Here is a 27,790-nt window from a genome sequence, read left to right as displayed (position 1 = left end):
CTTTACGTAGCCTATGACAGCAAAGAGCAGGGACGCAAATGGTGTCCGCTACGCCGGACACCATTTGCGTCCACAGACCAGCAGCGGATGGAAGTTTGGCAGCGGATGGACCTGGCCGGCAGCTCCATGGACTCACCACAGAGTGGAGCTGGCTGGGGAAGATTCCGGGGGGAGGAACGGATCACCTCCCCACCCAGCGAACCCCCCAGAGGACTTGGGTGAGTGGGGTTCGTATACCCCTAAAAGAATGTATCAAGAAGAATCCTTAGTGTGCCAGAATTTCAGTGCCAAAAATAAATATTCTGAGGTAGTCTAAGGATTACTGAAAGTGAATTGACACAGAGCAAACTTGTAACACAGAATGGTTTGAAGTTCTGACTCTGAAACTAATATGGTCTTGGGCCTGCTTAGTACCTAGATAGAGAAACTGAGGAACCCCACCTCCCCGAGTCCAGTTTTGCACTCCTTTTAGGAAGGGAAGACTACAGGTTGGATCCAGACCTAGTCATGCTTAGACCCATTGAAATCAATGGGACTTAAGTTAGGCACAACTAACTTAAGTCCCATTGACTTCAACTGGTTTACTCTATGCAGTGACTAAATCTGCATCCAGCCCAACAAGCAAAACCAACAGCCAATAACAAATAAATTATTTTGAAACACACATACCTTTTGAATACTCCCAGAAAAGGGTTTCAGAACACCAGAGTTTTTCTTCACATGATCATAACTCGGAACTCCGCCAATGAACATGTCGGGATTGCACTTAATCTGGGTGAAGGCTCCCTGTCAGCAAAAAAATAAAATTTTAAAAATGCACCGGAAATAACCATGAGAGCTGTTTCAGCCCGCCTTACATTATGTATACAAAACATGGCTTGGGTCAGTAATACAGTTATAATTTCCCCTTGTGCCTTGGAGAGAATGCATCTGTTAATGCAACCCAATATCACTGACCTTATTTTGCCACAGCATAATTATAATTATGTTGAACTGCTTGTTTCATTTTTCGATAGCAAGTCAGAAAACATCCAAAACAAACAGCCAGAACATGAATAAGCCCAATGTTTTAAATTAAGTCACTGTGTGTGTGTGTGTGTGTGTGTGAGTGTGTGAGAATACATAAATAAAACCTCTTGTTACATCTAGGGAGAGACATTGTTTGGTTCTCATTTTAATATGAACTTACCTAATTTTGCATTTTCAAACCAACATGCAAACAAAAAAAAACCTTCAAAATTTGCATTTCTCTAAATTTTGCAATGGAATTCTCCAGTCAAAAAATGTGTTCAAAAGTGCAATTGAAAATGTTAGGGGCAAGCACACCCCCAAAAGCGCATATATTCGTAAAAATAACATCCCAAAGAATGCATTATATTATAAAAATTGCTTGCAAAAATCTGTAGATTAGCCAAAAATGCATACAAAATGCACGTATTAGGAGAAATGCACACAAAAATGCAAATGAATTAACTTAAGTCTGAATGGACCATACTGAAGACTGGCAAAATGAGAAATTGACAGATTCATTCATGCCTAGTTACCTCTGCCATTCCTTCTACCGGTCTTTGCTGATCAACTTGTAATATGCCATTTTTTGCTGTGCGAGACACTTTGAGTTCATGCCACTGGCTCAAACTGATAGGTTCTTCGCTCCTATTTTGAAAAACAGAACAAATATATCCTGAGCCCAAAGATTTTCATATCTTACAACATTTGACAGAAGTAAATAGTTACACTTTTGCATGAAATGAACAATAACAGGATTATAACATGGTAGTGAGCAAACCAAAGAACAGGTGAACCCCAACAATTTTATACATATTGAACTTCAAAATCTACCATTCCCTCCTTCCCATCTGTGAAAACCATCTTTCACATTTAGAAGTTAAGAATTTTTATGTTTCCACAAAATACAGAATCTTCAGAATGATGTTATTTACGGCATAGTAGCAAAAGTGTGAGATCCAGTCCTCAGCCCTGACCAGTAGTAACAGGAAAGTGCTTTTGTTCTCAGTCCCTGCTTTTGGGCTTCCCATAGGCACCTGGTTGGCCAATGCGGAAGCAGAATATTAGACTAGCTAGGCCTTGACCTGACTCAGCGCTGTTCTTCTTATGTTATGTTTTTAACTAGTTGCTGCTTGCATAAAAAGGTTCCGTGTTCAATCCCTAGTATCTCAAGTTAAAGAATATCAGATAGAATAGAAAGAAAGGGTTCTTCCAGAAGTCTTGGGGTGTTACTGTCAGACTCGACAATACTGCAATACCAGTGCACGATACTGGGACGATATTACACCTGTCCTGAACGACCTGCACTGTTTGCCAATTGCTTTCCAGACGTAATTCAAGGTGTTGGTTTTAACCTTTAAAGTGCTAAATGGTTTAGGACTTGTAGGGATGGCAAAGAATTCCGTCAAGGATTTCGGGGGGCATTCGGCCCCCCGAAATCCATGGCAGAATGGCCTGCCCCCCCCGCGGATTCTCCCTGGGATGAGGCTTACCTGGGGCGGATGTTCCAGATGGCGGCGGCTCCGGTGGCAGGCCTGCTGGTGGCGGCTGGTCTTTTGACCGGCTGCCGTGGCCGCCATTTCCATCCTGGTCTTTGCCGTGATAGGCTACGTAAGTCTTTATGTAGCCTATCACGGCTGGCCCCCCAAAAAACAAACGGCGTACGCAAGTGGCTGTGGCTATGGCGGCCGCCATTTGCGTTCCCTATTTTTCACCATTTTAGCCTACATAAATATTTACGTAGGCTATTACGGTGAAAAAAAGGAGAATGCAAATAGCGTATTGGGCGCTATTTGCGTTCCTTTTTTTTCGCCGTAATAGCTTTCGTAAATATTCACGTAGGGTAAAACGGCGAAAAAAAGGAATGCAAATAGCGCCCACTACGCTATTTGCGTTCTCCTTTTTTTTCGCCGTAATAGTCTACATAAATATTTACGTAGGCTAAAATGGCAAAAAATAGGGAATGCAAATGGCAGCCGCCGTAGCCGCTGCCATTTGCGTACTCCGTTTTGTTTTTTTGGGTTTTTTGCCTGCCGTGATAGGCTACGTAAAGACTTACGTAGTCTATCACAGCTGCCTGGCTGGACGCAAATGGCGGCTGCTACGGTGGCTGCCATTTGCATCCGCACCAGCCAGTCCGCGGCCGGAACTCCGGCTGTGGATGGCCCTGGCCGGCTGCTCTGCGGAGCCACCGCAGAGCAGAGCTGGCCAGGCAGGATTCCGGGGGTGAGGACCGGATCACCTCCCCCCCGTTGAGGATTCCGGGGGGAGGGACGGAGCACCCCCCCACCGCAAACACAATCCGCGAAAACGTAAGTGACTTTCGTACATCCCTAGCCCTCACTCCCTTGACCTTTATTCAGAAAGGGTGTAAAGATGCATCTTTTCCTTTTAGCCTTTTAAAATGTGTAGTTTTAATGTTTTAACTGTTTTTGATGTTCTTGTTTTTTGTTTTACGGTTTTATTGTTTTAAATTGTTGTACACCGCCTTGTTGGCTTTTTAGCAGTTAAGGAAGTATATAGGCGCTAATAATAAATAATACATAAATAATAAATACATGGATTAATGCCTTGGCTCAGTTTAAGACAGCTCCTTACCTTCATGCCAGATTCCAGAAGAGCAGCTGTGTTTGTCTTGTAGAGAGTATAGCATGATACACCTCCATTAAATGCTAGTGTAACTCTTCCCTCCCCAACCATTCAACCTTGGTTCATACCACTAGTGTGCTCCACACACGGCCTGGGCCTTCACTTCAAGATAAGGACTTTCTGTGCCTCACACTGTAGTATACAATGACCTTCTCTGGTGGCTATGCCTGGCAAAAGCAGGGTTACAGGCACATATGCTGTACAGTACTTTTATATTGTAGTTTTAAGATGCTATATTTTATATTGTATTTTATGCTGTATTTTGGGGGTTTAATTCTGTGAACCGCCCAGAGAGCTTTGGCTATTGGGCAGTACAGAAATGTAATAAATACATAAATAAAATATGCAAGGGCTTTACTAGATAGTGGTTATGGGGCCATAAATGTATTTTGCTGCACAACCCGACTTCTTCACAAGCTCTATAAAGTTAGCACCATTTGCCAGTTTCACAGTTATGGAGTGCAAACCGCCACCATTGGGTGTGGCTGAGCCATTACATACGAAGGTTAAAGAGTGCTGTTAATGTGGGTAAGCTGTTTAGCACACCTTGATCAAAACTTGGTAGTTCCAAGGCTTGGTAGGTCCAAGGCTTGGTAGGTCCAAGGTAGGTAGGCTTGCTCTGACTTGGATTCCTGCATTGAGCAGGGGGTTGGACTTGATGGTCTTGTAGGACCCTTCCAACCCTACTATTCTATGATTCTATGAAGTCCACTGAGGGAAAGATGAAATTGCTTCACATGCTGGATATCGCCTATGGGCTTGTAGTTAGCCACCCTTGTTTTAGAACATGGGTCCATCCAAGTTGTGTTCCTCTCTACAATCTAGAGGGCTACAAAGACCAGCTGTTTTGCAGTCATTGTTGTTGTTGTTTTAAAGTTGGATTCTCAAATACTGAGCATGCCAATGTTTGGACACTAGACTGCATCTGGAGATAGTTGCAAATGTAATGGCTAGCATTTTATCCTAAAGCCATGACTTCTAAAGAGATCTAAACTATTATGCAACTCTCTAACAGATCAGTTTAGAATAAACTAAGGGTATATCATAAACTCATACACCCCCATAAATGAGGAGATATCTAAAGGACCACCTCTTCCCATATGTTCCTGCCCATGCTCTGAGATCATCATTTGAAGCCCTGCTCTGAGAGCCTCCACATACTGAGATTTGGGGGGTGGCTACATAGAATCATAGAATAGTAGGGTTGGAAGGGGCCTACAAGGCCATCGAGTCCAACCCCCTGCTCAATGCAGGAATCCAAGTCAGAGCATCCCTGACAGATGGCTGTCCAGCCTCGTCTTGAACGCCCCCAGTGTGGGAGAGCCCACCACCTCCCTAGGTCATTGGTTCCATTGTCGTATTGCTCTAACAGTCAGGAAGTTTTTCCTGATGTTCAGCCGGAATCTGGCTTCCTGTAACTTGAGCCCACTTATTCCGTGTCCTGCACTCTGGGATGATGGAGAAGAGATGCTGGCCTTCCCCTCTGGGACAACCTTTCAAGTACTTGAAGAGCGCTATCATATCTCCCCTCAGTCTTCTCTTCTCAAGGCTAAATATGCCCCATATGTGAGCAGACCTTTTCCACGGTGGTCCCCAAAATGTGGAATGCCCTCCCCAGAGAGGTCTGTCAGGTGCCTACACTGTTGACTTTTTGGCACAAATACCTTTTTATTCTCCCAGACCTTTTAAATAAATTGCTGCTTGTGATATTTTTAATATTATGTTTAATGCTATATTTTATAATTTTTCCCTCTTTTAGCTGCCTGAATATTTACTTCTTTAAAATTATTTTAAATTATTGTGACTGGTATTAAAGCTTTTAATGTATCTTTTATCACTTGCTTTATTTTATGTTCTTTTATTATGTATGTCACCATGAGAGCTCATACATTCAAATCATCATCACCATTATCATCGTCATTCAACAGTCCATCTCCTTGTGAGAGTAGCATGTGTGCTAGGACCATCAGGGCCAGCTCCAGGTTTTGAGGGCCCTTTGGCAAGACACCTGCTCCCCGGCTCCTTCAGTGAATCTGCCTTCTCACCAGCTTCTTGCATTGCTATTGATCCTCCTACTCTTTCTCACCATTGTTACCACTTCCTTGCTTGGCAGGCAGAGAGTCAAGGAGCAAACAGGAAGTGGCAGCTCCTATTTCTTCCTGCTCATCACCACTGTTGTCTGGGCCAGAGTGAGTGAGAGGCAGGTAAATAAGCAGGTTGCAGTGGTGAAGAGGAGGAGCAAATCCAGGAGGTTCTTGTCAGTGGGCCCCTGCCGGGGTGTGGGCCCTTGGCAGGTGCCCAGCCATGCCTACACATGACGCCAGCTCTGGCAGCCATGGAGAAAAGTAGGGTAGCTGGAGACCCATTTGCGAGGCCTGGAATAACCAAGTGGGTTGCAGTGCAGCCACCACTACACGTGCCCAGCTAATGACTTGCAAGGCGTGGGTTGAAGACACAGGGGATGGGGAGACTCAAAAGATTTGCTGGTGGACGGATGGTGCTATATGTTTTACAGCACCCGTTATTGTTAAATCCATCTCAATGCTTTTCTGCACATTAGGCATTCTCCAGAGATGCCCAATCACCACACAATTCTAATTATGAAAATAGGTCTTGAGAAAGAGCTGTAATTTGCAGTTGCGGTGCCAGGCATCCCACAGAAAGAATCTGAAAAGTACTGAGGTAATCTCTATGAATTGTCACTGACCTGAGAACAGAATAACAGCTAATATATAATGGAGAGACAGAAATTGAATTCCCGCTAGACATGTTACATTTAGTAAAGTCTTGCAGAAGAAGCTGAAATGTCATGTCAGTTTTAACCATGCACAAATTTAAATTTCAAATGCGTGTTGTATTTTACACCTTGTCACTGATGAGCTCTTAATGTTTTTACAAGTATAAATATCTCCTCAGAAATGCTGGAAAAACATTATAGTAAACAACTCTTTGCCGTCTCTTTTTTTTAATTATCTCCCAGTGTTATCCATTCTTTCCCCTCCTGGCCTTTGTTTAATAACAATTAGGGTTTAATTACCTTGGATAAATCAATACATAATAGGGTAATAATCACCTCAGATCAATATGTAATAAAGAAAGCAGATGAGGCTCACTATTTAATAAGGGACAATATGTGCATTATGTCCTCGTTCCAGCATAGGTCTTCATCATGAAAGACTTCCTGCTTTCAACAATTAGTTTTTAATTATCTTGGACCACAGCTCAGGGAGTGGGGCCATGTTCTGCATGCAGAAGGTCCCAGATTCAGTATTTGAAATCTCTAAGTTAAAATGATCATGTAGCAGTTAATGGGAAAGTACTCAGTCTGAGAACCTGGGGAGCTGCAGCCAGCCAGCCAGAGCACACGATACTAGATAGACAAATAGTATAAAACAATTTCTCATAACTAAATTTATTGTGAAATTCTGGGAACTGCAGATAATTTTTCTTTGTGCTGAGTGGTTTGGCAAAATTAATATAACAATATATGCTAAAATTCCCTGTAATGAAAAACATATAACATAATATATGGTAATATAAATGAAGATAAGTACAGTGTTACAGTGAAATCCTGTGGGACTCAACATGGTGCCCATGGTCAACGTGGTGCCCTTCCGTAGCACCCTCCCATGCTATCTGCTCCCCTCCACAGAATATTCCTTGATGTAAAAAGAAAACCTGATTAAAACGGATGTCATAGCCTGTTTTGCTCCCTGTTGGGCCTTTACTACACACACCCACTTCCATCCTGGTTGGATATCAGCAGGCTGTTGGAGAGGAGAAAGACTAGGGGTAGCTGGGCTGGCCCTGTGTGTTATGGATCAAAGGAGGAAAGGCAGGGAAAAGATGTGGATGGGATCTGGTGGGGGAGGGCAAAAAACTGAGCACAAGACACTGGGATGGGAGAAGAGGGAAAAAAGGGCCTTGGGGGGATGGTGGAAAACAGGGTGGATGGAGCCAATGGGGGATAAAAAGGGGCATGAGGGAAAGAAGGAAACCAGGTCAATGGGGGAAGAGATACAGGGGGTTGAGTTGCCTGGCACAGAGAGATTCGGGGTGGGGTTGAGTTGGCTCACACACACACAGATTTGTGAGGGAGCAAGCTTACTGGCGCAGAGAAATTTGTGTGTGGTGGAGTATGAGTTGGCTGGCCCACAGAGAAAACAAGAGAGATTTGGGGGCATGAATTGGCTGGCAGAGAGAGGGGTGGGCAGACCAGTCCACAACAGATTTGTTAGACCTTAACGTATCTCAGGGCTTTTTGTCATGTATCCTACTAATTAGCATGACAAGTTTTCTAGAATTTGGAACAATAATTACAGCCATTTCAACAATGGCTGTAATGAGCTCAAATGTCATTGTTGTTGTTTTAACATTCCGTGCTGCTTCAGATGCTCTTTATGGCAGAGAATATGGTATTAGTTAGCCACAATTAAATAATAAATAAATCACATTTACCTGATAATAGCAGTTCCTGAACCACAGTCAAACCTGAACTCCACATAGCTGTTCACCATGCTAATGGACAGGAAGTCTTTGCTGTCTGTGTCATAGCTGTACAGAAGGACACCATCCTCCGAATCAGGGCGAAATGTGATCTCAAATTCCATGAAGGAAAGGTAGTTCTGTGGCTCTAAAGGCCAAGGCATGGTAGCGAAGGATTTCAAGGTCTCATTGAACTGAGGTATGGTGAGGACAAAAGCTGAAAGGCCAGGGCAAAAAACCCACATTATTTCAAGTCCTCAAGAAAGCAAGAGCCCCCTGCAGCTGTGCCACTTCTTTCTCTACATTATATAGTTACTGGAAGCTGCACCACCACACAAAGTAAACACACACACTAAATGCTTCACAAGTAGCTTGAATTATCCCCTGCAATTTATATTTGCATGTTAACAAAAGGACAGGACAGCTACCAACCAATCCTCAGTGGTCTAATGATAAAAGTATTTATAAAATTTTAACAGTAAAAGTTGTTGCAGATAACCGCAGTCAAACGAGTCAAATGATGGCTTATTATAAGCTGTACATCACCTCTTTAACATATAATTAATGCTGTTTAACAACACAAAGCTGAAATTCGCTTTAAGACCTGTTAGTAATTTATAACACTTTGCTACCCATAATGAAGGACAGGAAGGCTTGGCGCGCTATAGTCCATGGGGTCACGAAGAGTCGGACACGACTGAACGACTGAACAACAACAACAACAACCCATAATAAAGGAAAGCAGGGTTTGTCCACCTTGTGATTACATACTCCTATTGACCTATTATAGTCAATATGGCTTCTGTTAATATTGTCTATCTAACCACAGAGGGAAGAAACTCCATTCCATTCATAACTGGGAGGGAATATGTTATAAACTGGTGTTTATGAAAATCTCCTCAAACTAAATAAAACCAAATTTCCATGATGTAAGAATGCAACAGAAAAACCAGTGGGCTGGTTCACATGTAATGGTAAACCATGGTTTATTATTTATATTTTATTTATTTATTTATCTGTAGATTTCAAAGTGGTGTACACAAATCATAAAACATAAAAAACAACCCCAGCACATCGAATCAAAATACTGTATATGTACATATCAAGATCTAGATTCTCTATCTTAGTCGCATATCAGCACTGAATCAGTGCACAATCTACCTCACAATGCAATATAGATTAATTGTTTTGATAGTAATATTTTACTATGTAATTGTTATGAAATTGATGACTTTTCTTTAATATCTATATGTATTGTATTTTCTTTTCATGTTTTGTTGTGAACCACTTTGAGCATACTGTATGGAAAAGTAGTGTACATAAACGGACTGATTGACTGAGCAAACTAATTGGTACTCAGTTGATGTTCAACTGGGTACTAATTAAATTGGTTTCAGACACATCCTATAAAACAGGAGTAGGCAACTTAATGCCCTCCAGATCTTTTAGAGTACAACTCCCATAATCCCTGACCATTGGCCATGATGGCTGGGACTGATGGGAGTTTTAGTCCAAAACATCTGGAGGGCACCAAGTGGCCTACCCTTACTTTGAAACATACCAAATGTTGCAATGTATTTGGAGATAACAGCAGTGAATCATTCTCTCACCTTTTTCACAATGGCGACCTTTAAATCCAAGTGGGCAAAGGCAGATGTATCGATCAGCTTTGCTTGCTGTGCAGGTGCCACCATTTACGCAGGAAGCCTCATCACAAATCCCACTGCTGCATTCACCTAAAAACAGAGCAACAACATGAACACCTATTTGTCATCCAAGTCACCTGAGGGATGGGCTAATTTAGCTACTTGTTTTTGATTACCTACAGAAACATCAGATCTGCCACATAAATGAAACTCCTTCTGGGCAACATGTAAATCTAAGCACCAGATTAAGTGACAGAGCTCCAGGCCACAAAGGGGTTTCAAAAGATGGCAGCAATAGGAACTAATCACATCGATTTTCTAGAAGTGATCACTTGCCAGACTGACTGGTGTCTTCCACTTTTCATTAGCTTCTTGTTTTCATGAACAGGCTGCTCAAATCTCCAAACATCACCAGACTGTTCAGATTAGAAGTACCATCTTTTTGTTTAACCTCAATTATCTTAAGTGCTGTTTTGTTCCTTCCACGTTTGAGGGAAGCTATAGTAAGAGCTGGAGGTGTTAAGCAGCAGGGTCTAAGCTTATTAGTTGCTACGCTGTTTGTTGTTAACAGTTCCATCTGCATGGCAGGTAATCCATATTGCCAACATACGGGGTTATGTAATCAACATCTCTATCATCTTGCCATCTAACAGGAAGATGGCTGGAGGAAACTGTATGGAAACTGTCAACGACTGACAGATTTGAATGCCTCAAAGATACTTTTGAAGAGCATTTAAATATTTCAGCAGTCAACACACATCATCTTGTGAAATGTGTGTTTTAGGTGATTCCTTAAAAAAAGAAAAGGTACTAGTAATTTACCTCTCCTCACTGCATAGTAACCACAAGCAGACACAGCTCCACAGATAAATATCCTATCAACAGAAATATAAATAGAAGCAGTTTGTTTCATTGTGATAATAATACCTCAGTGAAATGCGTCAGGTGCTTTCATCTGTAAGGCTGACCACCTGCTTACTTGATCCTTGGCCATCTTGGCTCATTATGAGCTGCAGAGAGAGACTGGGTGAGGGGATCAGGGTGGTGGTAAATGCCTCCCTTGAGGAGGGAGTGATGCCATCAGCTCTCAAGGAGGCAGTGATAAGACCGCTCTTTAAAAAGTCCTCCTTGGATCCCCAAGTTCCGAACAACTTTCGCCCAGTCTCAAATCTGCCATTTTGGGGCAAGGTGATTGAGCGGGTAGTGGCAATGCAGTTGAAGGCACACTTGGAAGAAGCCGATTATCTAGATCCATTTCAGCCGGGCTTCAGGCCTGGGCATGGGATAGAAATGGCCTTGGTCGCCTTGGTGGATGACAAGAGGAGGCTCTGGATAGGGGCGAATGCTCCTTTCTTGTTCTCCTTGACCTCTCAGCAGCTTTTGATACTGTTGATCACGGTATCCTCCTGGACCGCCTAGAGGGGTTGGGCATTGGAGACACCGTATTACGGTGGTCCCGGTCCTTCCTCTCTTGCAGGAACCAGAGGGTAGCACTGGGAGAAGAGGTTCCGGACCCGTGGCCGCTCACTTGTGGGGTACCACAGGGTTCCATCCTCTCCCCGATGCTATTTAACATCTATGTGAAGCTGCTGGGGGCTATCATCAGGAGGTTTGGGGTGCGGTGTCATCAATATGCGGATGACACGCAGCTCTACCTCTCATTCAAATCTTCACCAAGGTTGGCTGTAGAATCCCTGTCCAAATGTCTGGAGACGGTGAGTGGCTGGATGGGAAGGAATAAGCTGAATCCTGACAAGACCGAGGTACTTTTGGTGGGAGACAAGAGGAGGTTGGGGGATGCTGACCTGGTGTTGAATGGGGTATGGCTACCCTTGAAAGACCAGGTCTGCAGCCTGGGGATCATTTTAGACTCCCAGCTGTCCATGGAGGCTCAGGTGTCAGCTGTGAGCTGGACAGCGCTGCAGCAACTCCATCTGATAAGGCAGCTGCACCCCTACCTTCCCGACCACGTGCTCCCATCGGTAGTACATGCCCTGGTCTCCTCTTGTTTAGAGGACTGTAATGCACTCTACATGGGGTTACCCTTGAAGACGGTTCGGAAGCTGCAGCTGGTACAGAACGCGGCGGCTTGCCTGATTAAAGGCAGCCACCGGCGTGATCACAGCACTCCAGTGCTGAAGGAGTTGCACTGGTTACCAGTTGTTTTCCAGGCCAAATTCAAGGCGTTGGTTTTGACCTTTAAAACCCTATATAGTTCCGGCCCAGCCTATTTTAAGGAGTGCCTCCAGCAACACCAGACAGGCCGCTTAACAAGATCAGCCTTGGATGGCCTCTCTGTCCCATCAGCCAGGACAGCTAGACTGGTGAGGATGAGGGAGAGGGCCTTTTCTGTGGTGGCCCCTGCTCTGTGGAACTCCCTCCCTAGGGAACTCCGCCATGCCCCCTCTTTAATGAGCTTCTGCCACGCATTAAAAATGTGGTTGTTCAGGCGGGCATTTGGGGTGGGTTAGGGTATTTTTAGAAATATGATGTTTTAATGTAGAATTTTATTGTTTTAAACTATTATTGTACATCGCCCAGAGTTGCTGGGTAACCAGCCAAATGGGCAATAAATAAATAAATAAATAAATAAATAAATGGAAAGGGTTTGAAAGGTAGAAATTAAAATACACAAATAATATTTCCCTAAAGGTTTGAGAAGGTAAAATGCTGGATGAGGCCTAAAAGCTAACTTCTGATGCTTAGAAATTTCTTATTTATTTCTCAAATTAACCTTCCAAGTTGCTCAGGGAAGTGTTCATGAGGTCATCCCATTTTATTTGCACAACAACCCTATGAGGTAGGTTACACTCAGAGAGTGTGACTTGCCCAAGGCCACCCAGAGAGCTTTATCACTGAGCAGGAATTTGAACCCAGGTCTCCCTGGTCCAACAATATTTTGGTGCAGTTTGTGCCCACTAAAGTCTATGTGGAAAACTGCCTATTAAGTCTCTAAGGGAGCAATCCTATGGCCCTTAGCCATTGTATGAGACAGAGACAGCCCTCCAACCTTGGAAGGGGGAGTTGGAGAACAGTCCCCCCTGCTCCCACCCCCTCATAACGGGTGAAAGAACCATGCCACCTGCCCTCTGAGGACAACAACCAACCTTGAAAAGGGGGGGAGGGGATATCCAGGTGGGCATGGAGGGGAGGAGTCTGGAGAGGCCAGGCTAGACCTCTGCCAGCCTCGTTCCTTCCCTGTCCAAAGTGCCATCGCTAGATGGGCTAAAAGGTCCGTCTAGCAAAATATGCAGGGCAGGAGGACAGGGAGCGAAGGTCACCCCTGCCATTCCTCCTGTCTTACATTGGATAATTGGAGGCTTCCAAGTTCAGGGGCTTCCAATCATTGAATGCACAATCAATAGGACTGTGCCCTAAATTACAATTTCTGAAGGCTCTTGTTCTTAAAACTAGAGGCACCAATTGTGCCATATTCCAAAAAGCTGTGTTTTGATGCTGTGTTTTAATGTTATGTTTTTAATATTGCATTCTAATATTGTGAACAGCTGAGAGATTTTCTTATATTCAGCTATTTTTAAATACCACAAATAATAGAATAATAAATAATAAAATCCAGGATAATGCCAAATAAAGCGGCTGAATGTATAAACTCAGAGGACCATATCTAATTTAGCATATCAAGCCTAATCTTGAACCATATTTTGAGGGAGACATCCAAGCCCCTGATGTGGCTTGGGGGGAAAAAGGCATTCCTAGTCTGTATTGTTCCAAGTCTGTATTATTTAGAGTCAGACTGAGTAAATAGCATCACAAAGTATTTTGGTTACAGTAAACTATGTTTATTAGTTAACACTGGGACCATTACAAAGTTCAGCACAGCTACAGTTAACTAAACACAGCACAAGACTAGTCTTGAATCCTTCTTTCTCCCTCACCATTATGCAGAGTGAGGCAGCTGCCTCAGGCAGCAGATTTTGGGTGTCATGAAAGGACAGAATTATTTAATTCTTTAATTATTTGCTGCTGTATTTTTACTGCCAAGGATAGGGAGAGTTGTTTGTGTGATTTGCTGCCTTATGTGCCAAAATAACCTGCCTCGATCTGGGTACTATGCATCTTAACTTGGGTGGGTAAGCAAAATGTCTTGGGCCAGTCCTGTTCCTTATATCTAGTTTTCTATGGGCAGGGAGTATTTTTTTTTCTCCCCATGGGAATCATTCAGTCATGTAACCACCAACCCTGTCTGCTGCACCAAGCACCTAAACCAATGGCTGGACATGACTACTTTTAGAGAAAATAAAAGACTACAGGAGATCTAATATGTCTCCCATGGCATGTACAGGAATGCTTGAGGAATTCATTCTTTGTGATTCTGATATGATTTGACCTGATCCACACCACCCATACTAATGTGCAGATCAGAACACAGTTATTTTTCAGATTTTGCACTTCTCCAAATTTTGCAATACAGTTCTCGGCTCAAAAAACAAAGCAAAATGCATATGCAATGTGCATTTTAGGACAAAATGTATTTATAAATGCATATTTTGAGAGAAAATCCATTTAGGAATGTGTATTTTGTGAGAAGATGCCTTCAAAAATATGTATTTAAATACAAATATTTGTGTGGATTAAAAAAAAATAAAAATCACATTATGCAGAAAGGGTACAGACCAGACCTATGAATGAACACATGCAAAGCTGACAAAAGACCAGAAATAGACTGATCTCTCCATCCCTAGTTTGTGAGTAGTTTAGACTTCAGATTTGCCATTATTTCCACGGTGGAAAGAAGAGAGGGGAGCTCACATCTCCACCACAGGAATTAAGCACCAGCCCAGGCAATATATGAACTGGGTCTGAGTCTTCCTGATTCCCTTATGGCAGTACACGTATGTGACAGCAACAATAAAGCTCATACGCTCCCATAATTGATCTCTGAAATCAATCTCAAACCTGAAACTGGTTCAAATTCCTTGGAGGAGCAATTCTATTTGCAGCTGAGGAAAATTTCCCCCTGAGAAAATTCCATAATTATATTAGAGCTGGACTAGGATTTGTCACCCCTGGGACTTGGTAGTAACTTTAAAGCTGCACCATCATAAGAGTCTCTCACACCTCATGTTTCCCTCTTAGGAGACAGGGTCTATGCTGCAAAGCAAGAGTTTCTATCAGGATAGAAAGCAGGATTTTACACTGTCTCCCTCCCAAGAGATGGGAAGGGCAAACACTGTATTTGCAATGTCTCTCTTGGGTGGTTCCCAAAGGAATGGGACAGCTCCAGAACACTGACTAATGCTCTATTAAAACCCTGCTTGCAGTGATAACTCTTTGGATCCCCATATCACTTGTCTCCCCCGGCAGTCCCATCCACCCAACTGAGGCAAATTTGAATGGCTCACAGCACAACTGGATGGATGTCTATTCAGAAATAAGTCCCACCGAATTCAATGGGGCTTACTCCCAGTAAGCATAAATAGGATTGCAGCCAAAAGGTGTCAACCTATTCACTAATAAATTCCAGCTCATAACACAACTAAAGACTGATGAGTGAAGTTGATATAAATGCCACTAGCAACAAATCCTACAGAGTGAAAGACAGCCTTGAAAACATGCTGAAAAGGAAACATCAAGGGGATTAAATTGAGTTCTCAAGCTTTAGGAATAAAAAACCATTAATCCAATCAAAGACATTTTGAGACATATGCCATCAACTGATCACCTCTTCTTTTCCCATCTGTTCACTCAATCAAAATGAGCATTTTAATCTTGAAACTGGGGCATTCAAGACTTCTTGGACAATATAAAACACAGGCTGTACATAGTCTCCTTTTGAATTTAATGAAGGCTGCAAAAATATGAACTGAAAGTCTGTCTTTGAATTCTTAAAGACAACCTGGTTCTCCTGGGAAGAGGAAAGTGCTTCCAAATCTGAGAAAGGTAGAAATGTGAACTTGAAAATATGGGTTCTCAAATCCTGATTTGTCCCTGTTCTTACTATATTACATTAGGCTGGAGACTGACAATATTTTTTCTTCAGAGTGTTGGAGGTGGGATGGATATAGAACAGGCATAGTTGCTTGTGGTGTGTTTATCCAGAGGATAGTTGCACCTTTACACATATACCAAAGATACGTGTGCCCCTAAAAATGCAAAAGAATGTGTATCACGTGTGGGCACTTGTCAGGGATTCATGATCCATTGTAGCTCCCTGTTGAGAGAGTACATTCAGTGACAAACCTGGATTTGCCTCTGCATAACAGTGTGATATAAATAGGTTTTAAAGAACCAGTTTCAAAAACCTGCAAAACCTGTTTCACCAGAGAAGACAGTGGCTCAAAAGAAATGTTCATGTACACCAAGGACAGGCAATGACACCTCTATCATACCATGTACAAGTCCTTTAAAAACTATTCCCTGCCTCTGGACTCAGACAAGTGATGGTTTTCATGGCTTGTGAATTCCTGTCTCCTTCACTTCATGCCACAAAGGCATGTCCTGAATGCTAGAATACACCGATATTAAGCAGAGTATTTACAGCTGACCTCATAGCTTTACATAATTTCTTATCCTCTTTCCAAAGGTGTGCGCCTCCACATAGCAAGCTTCTGGGTTCTTGGTTCTGCACTAATTTCATTGATCTACACTTTTGGTCAGAAAGTTAAAAAGCATACACCCCCCCCCACACACACATATGCACACACACTCATACATATATATGCCCCCATTCATTCATTCATTCACACACACACACACACACACACACACACACACACACGTTGTAAATAAATAACTAAAACTAGATCCATGGCAGGGCTACTTTGAGAAATGGAAAGAGGTTAGTGGGGTAGCCCCAGCTCTGATGTGGAATTCCAGCAAGACCCATGGGAACAGCCCTCACTCCCTCTGAACACACCATCTGGGCTGGCACCTGGTGTCTGTGTGCATGGGGGGGGGGAGCTGATACTCCCCAGGGATCCAGATTTAGCCCTAGGGCCTTCTGCTGCTCATCCCTAATCTGTAGTGAAGATGAACAGAGACAAGTTGAGGGACAAATGCTACCTATATTTGTGAACATGTCTGGACTGTGAGGGCCAGATATGCACTGCCATACGAAGCTCCCTTCAGATGTCAGCCCTTTGGCATCTAGCCCAGCGGGGTCTACTCTGACTGGCATCAGCATATTTCCACAGTCTCACTCACAGAGGGTTCATCCCAGCCCTGCTACTTGAGAACGTTTTAGCTGGAGATGCTGGGGACACATCATGGGGCCTTTTGCATGCAAACATGTGTTCTGACCACTGAGCTGTGGCTCCTTCTCTTTTAAATCCATCATGTATACATGTGTCTCAAAAACAAGCTAATGTGCAGGTTAAAACATGGAGCTCCATCTTTGCTGAAAATGGCGTCATGAAAATGGCACCCTTCCTTTAACCTGGAGTCCTCCAGATGTGTTGTACTGGGAATTAAGGGAGTTCTCAATGGCCATGCTGGCTGGGAATGATGGGAGTTGCAGTCCAACACATCTTGAGGGCACCAGGTTGGGGAGGTCTGATTTATAATTTCCTTTTTATCATTCAGCTTCAGGTCATGTATGGCCAAAAGCAAACCAAAAAAGGCCTTCCCCTTTAAAGTGTTGCATTCTATATTATGATTTTTTATTTTACATTTTAATATGCTGTGAGCTGCCTCAGATGGGGTAACACTCAAATGCAGCCTATAAATGAAATTAATACATGGATGGGGCTGCTGAAGTGACAGTGGGATTGGGAATTTCTCCCACTGAGATCCAAGAACCAATACAGATCAGAGAGAACTTTTGATAAGTTTCAAGGTCTATATGTATTCCATAGATTCTCACTCTATCGTGAAATTGATCTTTGTGCTTCTCAAGGCCTTATTTTCTTCAGTGCCTGCTTTCTAGGCTACTCTATTAGTTTTGTTATATCTCATAGATCTCTGGTCTTTTTATCCATAGGGCAGTGCAGCAATTGTTAATATGTCTGACACCGGTCACTGCCCTCTTTTGATACGGCTGTGAAAATAGAGAAGACAAAAAAGGATGAGTCTTTATCTAAGAAACGCTAGACTTGAAATCAGGCTTTAGATCGGCTTCTAGCCACTAATATAGTGCAGTCACTTGGACAAGGCTTTTGATCAGTTTATGATATGAAGCTTTTGTTCATTTATACTTCTTTCCCACCCTAACCCTATGGCTCAAGGCAGGTTTTGTGAGACAGGCTAGGCTGAAAGACTTGACTTGACAAGTGCCATGCAGCAAACCTTATGGCTAACCAAGGACTCATATCAGGGTCTCTATTCTGTTCTAGGCTGGGGCCCACAAAGGGTGCTGGTGAAATTCAGCAGGACTCCAGGCTAGTTCTCAAGAGAGCTTACGGTGGAGTGTGGGTCAAGTCAGGTGGGATACAATGCACCCAAGAGAAGCAAGCTTGGTCTGGAACCAACTAAGAGCTTAAGTAGTCCTGCTGTCAGTTTGATGTTTCAAGTCCACCCACTCTGTTGGAGATTAAAGGTTCCATGCTCTGTTCCTCAGGCACTAGCTCTGCAAGAACTAGGGAGCCTCTTGATATCAGTGAATGTGGGTGTTAGTGGAGGTATGTCTTCCTGCACTGCCAAGAGTTCTGACGATGTATCCTTGGAGTCAGAGGAATGGGACAAGGCTACATCTTCAGGCTTTAAATCACGGGCTTATGGGGGTCCCCCTGCCCATGGGTGTGAACAGTAAGGCAGTGACTTCAGAGGGTCTTTCTGGAGGTGGCCCCTACACCCAATCTTCTCTATCCTCTGTGCCAATAGACCCCTTTTCTAATCGTGAATCCTACAGGTTTCCAGGTTTACATGAAGTCCAGGTTTATATGCGGTGGAATGATGTTACAAATATGGTGGAGGCACTTTAGCATTTGAGACAGGGGGCTCACTTCTATTCCCTATGGTGTGTATTCTAAATGGGTATTTTTTTTTAAAAAAAAAATCTTTACTGAGGCAATTCAAAAGAGATCTGGAAGTCCACAAAACTCAATGAAGACCAAATTCAATGAATGCCTGATAGGTAGGCTAGTCAGCACATCTCACATCTCCATCAGGAGCCAAATCAATGTGAATCTTAGCAGTCAACCTAAGGGCCAAACTAAACATTCCTCTAATCACACATTGTGTAACTATGCATAGGAATGTCTGAATTGTGTGTAATCTATTCTCTGTGTGTTTTGTGGATTGTCAGGCACTGCTCATTCCATTGTCTGTTCACAGACGGAAACAAATTTGGGGGAGGGGGCTGCAAAAAACATACACAAAAAATTCTGCTCTGAGTTTTGCAGCAATTTATATACTTTCCATTAGCATGAAACATTTAGCATATTTATCCTCTTCTACTAGCATGGTGTTGTGTTGCACACACTAAGATCGGTATACAAACAATGAGCAGAGTGCACAAAAAAATCACATGATAGCTTTACTTAATTTTGTGTAAGCCTGCACGGCCCTGATTTGGATCAGGACCATGGTACTCCAAGAGGGGGCCATTAAACCTTCCCACTCAGCCATTTTCATAAGAAAATTCCACATACGCCCCATGTGTGTAAAAAAACCTGACCCCATTAGAGTCAATAGAAGCTTTAAAAAAAAATAAACCCACCCCCTGTGCGGGGGGGGGGGATTTTGGGATGAAAATAGGTGCCCTCCCAGAGCACCATGGTCCCAGTCCAAATCATGGCCACACATGCTTACATAAAAGTAAACAAAGCTATCACACATAGCTACACTATGCGTGATTAGAGGAACATTTAGTTTGGCCCCAAGTCCTTGACCTGTTGTTTCCCAGTGCTGGTAATGGTATCAAACACTTTGGGGAGCCAGTATCTTCTTAACAGAACACATTGTTAAATTACGGAATTCGCTACCACATGTTATGGTGATGGCTACCAATTTAGATGGCTTAAATAGGGGTCTAGAAAAATTCATGGAGACGAAGCCTATCAGTGGCTACTAGTCAGGATGGTTATAGACTTCCTCCAGGATTGGAGGCACTAGTAGCAAAGCTTTTTATAAACTTAGGGAGACCAATGCAAGCTTTCCTCAAGGAAATGAAAACCCAGGTGACTAGATTTTGTGGAAACAGGTCCAGTGACTTGTGATCCATCAGCCATTCAGGGAGTTTGGTCATCACTGAATTTTGTGGACCTGCAGATCTATTTGTTAATTGGCAGGGAATTACCTTAACCAGCGATTTTCATGTGTATATTATGTAATGTTAACAGGGTTTTTTAGTTTAGTTATTTACATTAGTTTAACTAATACATCCCCCTTCATGGATCACTGCCTTGTTGTGGCGAAGGGGCTTGCGTAACTCAGTGAAGCCATAAGCTATGCCGTGCAGGGCCACCCAAGACGGACAGGTCATGGCAGAGAGTTCTGACAAAATGTGGTCCACTGGAGAAGGAAATGGCAACCCACTCCAGTATTCTTGCCAAGAAAACCCCATGGAACGTATCACAAGGCTAAAAGAGATGACGCCGGAAGATGAGCCCCTCAGGTCGGAAGGTGTCCAATATGCTACTGGGGAAGAGCAGAGGGTATTTCCAAGTAGCGCCAGAAAGAGTGAAGCGGCTGGGCCAAAGCCGAAAGGACACTCAGCTGTGGATGTGTCTGGCGGTGAAAAGAAAATCCGATGCTGTAAAGAACAATATTGTTTAGGAACCTGGAATGTCAGATCAATGAATCAAGGTAAGCTGGAGGTGGTCAAACATGAGATGGCAAGATTGAACATCGACATCTTGGGAATCAGCGAACTCAAATGGACAGGCATGGGCGAATTTAATTCAGGTGACCATCATATCTACTATTGTGGGCAAGAATCCCTTAGAAGAAATGGAGTAGCACTCATAGTCAACAAAAGGGTGGGAAAAGCAGTACTGGGGTACAATCTTAAAAATGATAGAATGATCTCAGTACGAATCCAAGGCAAACCATTCAACATCACAGTAATTCAAGTCTATGCCCCAACCACTGAGGCCGAAGAAGCTGAGGTTGATCGGTTCTATGAAGACCTACAACACCTTCTAGAACTAACACCAAAAAAAGATGTCCTCTTCATTATAGGGGATTGGAATGCTAAAGTAGGAAGTCAAGAAATCACCGGGATAACAGGCAGGCATGGCCTTGGTGTACAAAATGAAGCAGGACAAAAGCTAATAGAGTTTTGCCAAGAGAACATGCTGATCATAGCAAACACTCTTTTCCAACAGCACAAGAGGCGACTCTGCACATGGACATCACCAGATGGTCAATATCGAAATCAGATTGATTATGTCCTTTGCAGCCAAAGATGGAGAAGCTCTATACAGTCAGTAAAAACAAGACCTGGAGCTGACTGTGGCTCAGATCATGAGCTGCTTCTTGCAAAATTTCGGCTTAAATTGAAGAACGTCGGGAAAACCACTAAACCGTTCAGGTATGACCTAAATCATATCCCTGATGAATATACAGTGGAGGTGAGGAATAGATTTCAGGGATTAGACCTGATGGACAGAGTGCCTGAGGAACTATGGACAGAGGTCCATAACATTGTTCAGGAAGCAGCAACGAAATCCATCCCAAAGAAAAAGAAATGCAAGAAAGCAAAGTGGCTGTCTGATGAGGCTTTACAAGTAGCTCACGAAAGAAGGGAAGCGAAAAGCAAGGGAGAAAGGGGAAGATATACCCAACTGAATGCAGAGTTCCAGAGAATAGCAAGGAGAGACAAGAAGGCCTTCTTAAATGAACAATGCAAAGAAATTGAGGAAAACAACAGAATGGGAAAGACTAGAGATCTCTTCAAGAAAATTGGAGATCTCAAGGGAACGTTTTGTACAAAGACGGGCATGATCAAGGACAAAGAAGGCAGGGACCTAACAGAAGCAGATGAGATTAAGAAGAGGTGGCAAGAATACACAGAAGAACTATACAGGAAAGATCTGAATGTCCCTGATAGCCATAATAGTGCGGTCACTGAACTTGAGCCGGACATCCTCGAGAGTGAAGTCAAGTGGGCCTTAGGAAGCATTAGTAACAACAAAGCTAGCGGAGATGACAGTATTCCAGCCGAGCTATTTAAAATCCTAAAAGATGATGCTGTTAAAGTGCTGCATTCAATATGCCAACAAATCTGGAACACTCAACAGTGGCCACAAGACTGGAAAAGGTCAGTTTACATTCCAATTCCAAAGAAGGGCAACGCCAAAGAGTGTTCAAACTACCGCACAATTGCGCTCATTTCACATGCCAGCAAGGTGATGCTCAAAATCCTACAAGCTAGGCTTCAGCAGTATGCGAACCGAGAACTACCGGAAGTACAAGCTGGGTTTCGAAGAGGCAGAGGAACTAGAGATCAAATCGCCAACATTCGCTGCATCATGGAGAAAGCAAGAGAATTCCAGAAAAACGTCTATTTCTGCTTCATTGACTACGCTAAAGCCTTTGATTGTGTGGATCACAACAAACTGTGGCAAATTCTGAAAGTGATGGGAGTACCAGACCACCTTACCTGTCTCCTGAGAAACCTGTACGAGGATCAAGAAGCAACAGTAAGAACCAGACATGGAACAACCGATTGGTTCAAAATTGGGAAAGGAGTACGACAAGGCTGCATATTGTCACCCTGCTTATTTAACTTATATGCAGAGTACATCATGAGAAATGCCGGGTTGGATGAATCAGAGGTCGGAATTAAGATTGCTGGGAGAATTATCAACAACCTCCGATATGCAGACGATACCACCCTAATGGCAGAAAGCGAAGAGGATCTCAAGAGCCTCTTGTTGAGGGTGAAAGAGGAGAGTGCAAAAGCTGGTTTGAAACTCAACATTAAAAAAACGAAGATCATGGCATCTGGCCCCATCACTTCCTGGCATATAGAAGGGGAAGAAATGGAAGCAGTGACAGATTTTACTTTCTTGGGCTCCAAGATCACCGCAGACGGTGACTGTAGCCATGAAATTAAAAGACGCTTGCTCCTTGGGAGGAAAGCTATGGCCAACCTAGACAGCATAGTAAGAAGCAGAGACATCACCTTGCCGACAAAGGTCCGTCTAATCAAAGCTATGGTTTTCCCAGTAGTAATGTATGGCTGTGAGACCTGGACTATAAGGAAGGCTGAGCACCGAAGAATTGATGCTTTCGAACTGTGGTGCTGGAGAAGACTCTTACGAGTCCCCTGGACTGCAAGGAGGTCAAATCAGTCCATCCTAAAGGAAATCAACCCTGAGTGCTCATTGGAAGGACAGATAATGAAGCTGAAGCTCCAATATTTTGGCCACCTAATGCGATGAGAAAACTCCCTGGAAAAGACCCTGATGACTGAAGGCAAAAGGAGAAGGGGACGGCAGAGGATGAGATGGCTAGATAGCATCACGGATGCAATGAATATGAACTTGAGCACGCTCCGGGAGAGAGCGCAGGACAGGAAGGCCTGGCGTGCTATGGTCCATGGGGTCACGAAGAGTCGGACACGACTGAACGACTGAACAACAACAACAACAACTAATACATCAGGTCCTTGTCCATTACAAAAAGTGAATTGTTTTAATTTTGAACTTTACTTAAATAAATTAATTTCATTAGCTGTTGCCTCTGTTATTTTTCATTTTGGGGGTTACAGTTCTAAAACGACAATCTTGGAAGGTTTTTTTCCCTTCAGTTCTATCTCCTGAAAGGTAATTTCAAACATGCTTAGGATAAATTGCTCTAAAATCACCCAGGCTATCTATGCACTTAACTGATATAAATCCACTGATGGAGAAAACATGAAGTTGGAGAAATTCCATCATAGGAATTCTGGTTTTGGTAAGGATCCTTTTTACAAACCTTGAGATCTCATATAGTTAGAGAAAGTAGAAAGGCATCTAAGCACCACCCTTCCTCAACTGAAGAACTTCAACATTTGTTGAATAAATTATTATGGTCTCCTCCTAAGGTAGAGAAATGTTGCTAACTTCCAGCAGTTACATTTTGGAAATAGAAGACAAAATCTCTGTGCATACTTTGCTATCTCAGTTGTGGATCAAATATATTAGCATCTGCAACAGCAGGTCTCATTTCTAAGAAACGTCCAGTTTTTCTCAAGGCTCTTGCTTGGTTATAATTATACTCATTCTTAAGGTTATGGGTTACATCCAGACTTAGTCATACTTGAAGTAGATCCATTGAAAGCAAACAAAATATACCGCTAAGACAAATCAGTCAACCCTGTACCATTACTAGACAGGCTGATTGGATTTTCTAGATGGGAGAAGGCAACCCATTCTTTCTCTCTTATACATTAATGAGAATCATATTCCACTTACCTACATCTGCCCCACTAAGAGCTTTCCCCAGAGGCCATGGCCGCATGTCGATGATCTTTCCATTGACAATGAGAGACTGAACACAGCCTTGAAAACCACGATTGATACCTGCAGACCTCACAAGCCAGTAGGCAGTAGGAGCACCTCCAAGATAGAAGGGAGTCCGGAATGTAATTTTGCTGTATTGACCCTATAAGGGAGGGGAGGGGGACAAAATATTGGTAGGAAATCTGGCTAATTACATTACGCTTATTTATTTATTATATTTATATCCTGCTTTTCCTCCATGGAGCTCTGTGGTATACATAGGGTTCCTAGGCAGTTTCCCATTCAACAGTCCCTCATCCTGTCTTTCTTTCTTTCTTTGATCAGTGGCAGAAAGCTCCGCTGTCACGGCTCTGTGCAAAAAGTTAAAAAGGGGGCATTCTGTGGGGGGCTTTGGAACTGCTGGATGCAAAGCCTCCCTCATACCCTGGACATGCCCCAGGCATAGGGAAAAACTATGCCAACCTTGGAACCAATGGGAGGGCTTAATTAAAAAAAAAAAAAGATACATCAGCAATATATTTTTTAAGGGTAAAAAGTCACCACCATTCCTGCTGCCAACATAGGAAGCGTTGGTTCCTCTGCCATGGATTCTTCCTCTTCCAAACCAAAAGGAATTCTTTCATTAAGTGACTTCAGCTGGAGTTAGAAGAAGCTAGGCTCTCTGGGTGCCACACTGCAACTTCTGCCAAGGGGGCAGATTGATTGATTGATTGATTACTTTACTAATCTGCTCAATAACTACTGTTCTCTGTGAGGATTACAGAAAGTTACAAATGGAGAAGGGCTTTTTATCTCTGGCTCAATTATTACCTTTTGCTGTGGATTCTCTGTAGCCATTTACGGTACAATTCCGCTGCCTATTATATCAGCTAGGGCAAATATTAGAAAGAGGGATGGCGCAGGCGTACGGTTAGGGCTCAAAGCCTGGTGAGAAATTGCCACCTCAGCCCCCCAGATGCCAGTCTGTGGACTGCAGCACTTGCCCGACTCAGCGCATGCTGACTCAGGCAAGTGCACGGGCGCCCGGTCCCTCAGTGAACCACCTGTTGCTACTGCCATGTGAGGGGGAGAATGCAGCCTCCCTCCTCTTCTCCTCCCACCCCTGCTACAGTGGCAGCAGTGTTGGGGTCAGGCTGGTCATTTTATGTTAGTGTAAGAGACTTATGTAAAACAACCAGCCTGTCCCTGTTGCTGGCGCTGCTGCGCTAGCAGCAGCAAGAGGATAAGAAGGGAGAACCCCTCATCTCCTCCTCCCCCCACCCCTGCTACAACGGCGGTGGCGAGGACATCCCCACAGCCTCCCACTTCTTGATGCGAGCCACCATCTTGCATGAAAATGGAGGCTTGCATCAAGGAGAGCGACCTGCGGGACGCTCCCAGACTGCTCGCCGAGTCCTCCAGGGCTCATGCAGCCCAGCTTGCGGGGGTGGGTGGCAGCGGTGACTTGGTGAGTGCCTGCACTCAGCAGGCAGAAATTAGTCCGTCCATCCCTAATTAGAAGCTAGAACCAACATTTTTATTTGTGTGCTGGATTGCAATTCTATGTTCTTTGATTTTGTTCACAAATTGGTTTTGGTTAAGCAAGCTGGTTTGTTTTGATCTTGGAATGGGAAGTACAGGCAGAGATTCTAACTAATCTTATCCCATCCCTAGATTAATGCTTTTATTCTCTGAGACACATTACTGCAACAGGCTGTGTTAGCCCTCGGGGGGGGGGGGCTGATTAGAGAGTGGAAGTTGGCAGAGCGGTAACACAGTATCCCAGAAATGTTTTCCCTTACCTTCATAGTACTTAAGTGTTGCATTACTCTTCAACTTAGTAGGAAGTGGCAGCTATCGATTTTGGGATATTTTAGGGTGGATTAAATCCCAGTGGTAAAGCTAAAGCAACAACTTCCATCTAATTAGGTTTACCTAGTGACATTTGGTATGCCAGGCAAGGAGGGGGCTGGGGATCCTACAAATGACCCCAGGGACATTATAAGACATGGGCAGTTTAGATTGTTCTGTCCTCAGAATAAATAGTGGTCCTCTGAGAATACAGACATTGGCTGTCCCTCGTTGTGATTCCAGCATACTCCAGAACAAAATACGTTCATACCTGTACCTCCTTTCTTAAGCAGGATTTCCAGAGGGTAGCTACATTAGTCTATTGCAGTAGGGATGACTGGACTCACTGAGCCATCACCCGCACCAGCTTGCTGCACCGTTTGAGCCCCTTAATGGCTTGGCAAGAGACCAACAAGCACGGTGGACCCACCCGCTCCTTCCCCATGCCGCCATTTTGCACAACAATGGTGGCTCTGGCATTTCTGGGAAGGGAATGTTAGTACAGGTATGAGGTAAAGGGCAATCTATGCAACATTACAGGTGGATGCTCACGGACCATGCAGCACTCGCGGAAGGGTCTATGAGTGCCACATGGTCTGCGAATGGGGGTCTGGGGGGCCAAATGGGGGGCAGTGAAGTCCATATATTGCAGCAAAAGCAACTAAGAGTCTTCTGGCACTTTAAAGACTAACATATTTATTCTGGCATAAACTTTTGTGGACTATAGCCCGCTTCATCAGATGCACATAGTGTTGTAGAGAATTTCAGATTTATATACAATACATATGGTGGATAGAGAGGAGAGAATTGTAAACAGTGAGGTCAGAGGAAATTTAAATGCAGAAGGTACTGACAGTGACACAATCTCATTCAGAGACTGGTGAGTTAGAATTCATCAGCAGATTCAATTCCTTCTGCTGGCAGGCAAAGACTGCTTATCGAAGGAAGTCTTGAGCCTGCAAGTGAGTCTGTTGGGTTAAGAGCTGTTTTTAATTATTATTTTTTTTAAAAAAAATCTCCCTGTAATGTTTTTAATTGTATTTTAATGTTTTGCTTTAATCCATTTTAATTGTGTAAGCCACCCTGAGTGCCTTTTTTGTAGATCAAATTAATAACAGCAGCAGCAGCAACAACAACAACAACTATAATAATTCTATAGCCAGAAGTCTAAATCAAGATACAGGATTTTTATGATACCACATGTGTTAATTGGCTTATTTAGTGCCAGGATGTTTGTGTTATCAGCAGCAATTGTATTGTGAATGACTGCTATTAATATTGTGATTGCCACTGTCAGTACTTTCTTCATTTAATTTCTCAGCTCACTGCTTAAAATGCTCTCTCTCTCTCATACACACACACACACATACCACCACTGCATTGTAATTCCAAACTTTACTGTTTATAGTTCTCTCCCTCCTCTCCTCCCCAATATGCACTGTATATAAAACCTGAAACTATCACTCCATGCATCTGATGAAGTAGGTGATGTCCACGAAAGCTTATGCTAGAAAAATTTGTTAGTCTTTAAGGTGCCACAAGCAGGGATATGTGGACAAGCAAAACTCAAGGTTACTGAAGTTCTCCAAATTCCAACTTGAAGCTTGTTCTGTCTCATGCCCATCTCAGATTGCAACCTTTTTTTTCTTTTTGCATGAATATTAGTGTGTATTTTCATGTGTATTTTTCCAAAGGTATGCAGCAATTCTGCCTATCTTTGAAACGGACACATTCTTCTTTGTCTATGCTGTTGAACACATTTTTTTGGGGGGGGGGGTCCACAAATCACACTGCAAGGTCAGAAATGCATGGATTTGGTCCAGA

At 43.3% G+C, this 27,790-nt stretch overlaps 1 protein-coding gene across 1 annotated transcript in view; it reads right to left on the bottom strand.

Moving 5' to 3' along the window:
• Window positions 1-27,790, bottom strand: part of EGFLAM (EGF like, fibronectin type III and laminin G domains) — a 183,632-nt gene that overhangs the window by 42,438 nt on the left and 113,404 nt on the right. The window contains exons 13-17 of the mRNA XM_084833097.1: window positions 24,089-24,278; window positions 9,753-9,878; window positions 8,116-8,359; window positions 1,545-1,656; window positions 670-786 (exon numbers count right to left, since the gene is read on the bottom strand). Of these exons, the coding sequence (XP_084689223.1) occupies window positions 670-786; window positions 1,545-1,656; window positions 8,116-8,359; window positions 9,753-9,878; window positions 24,089-24,278 (789 nt within the window). The remainder of the gene's footprint in view (window positions 1-669; window positions 787-1,544; window positions 1,657-8,115; window positions 8,360-9,752; window positions 9,879-24,088; window positions 24,279-27,790) is intronic.

The sequence above is a fragment of the Heloderma suspectum genome, chromosome 2 (genome assembly GCF_057233095.1).
Source record: "Heloderma suspectum isolate Gila_16-S chromosome 2, 16-S_ref, whole genome shotgun sequence".
Classification (NCBI taxonomy): Eukaryota; Metazoa; Chordata; class Lepidosauria; order Squamata; family Helodermatidae; genus Heloderma; species Heloderma suspectum.
The sequence above is the reverse complement of the archived record's forward strand: the minus strand, read 5'-3'. Positions and strand labels throughout refer to the sequence as shown.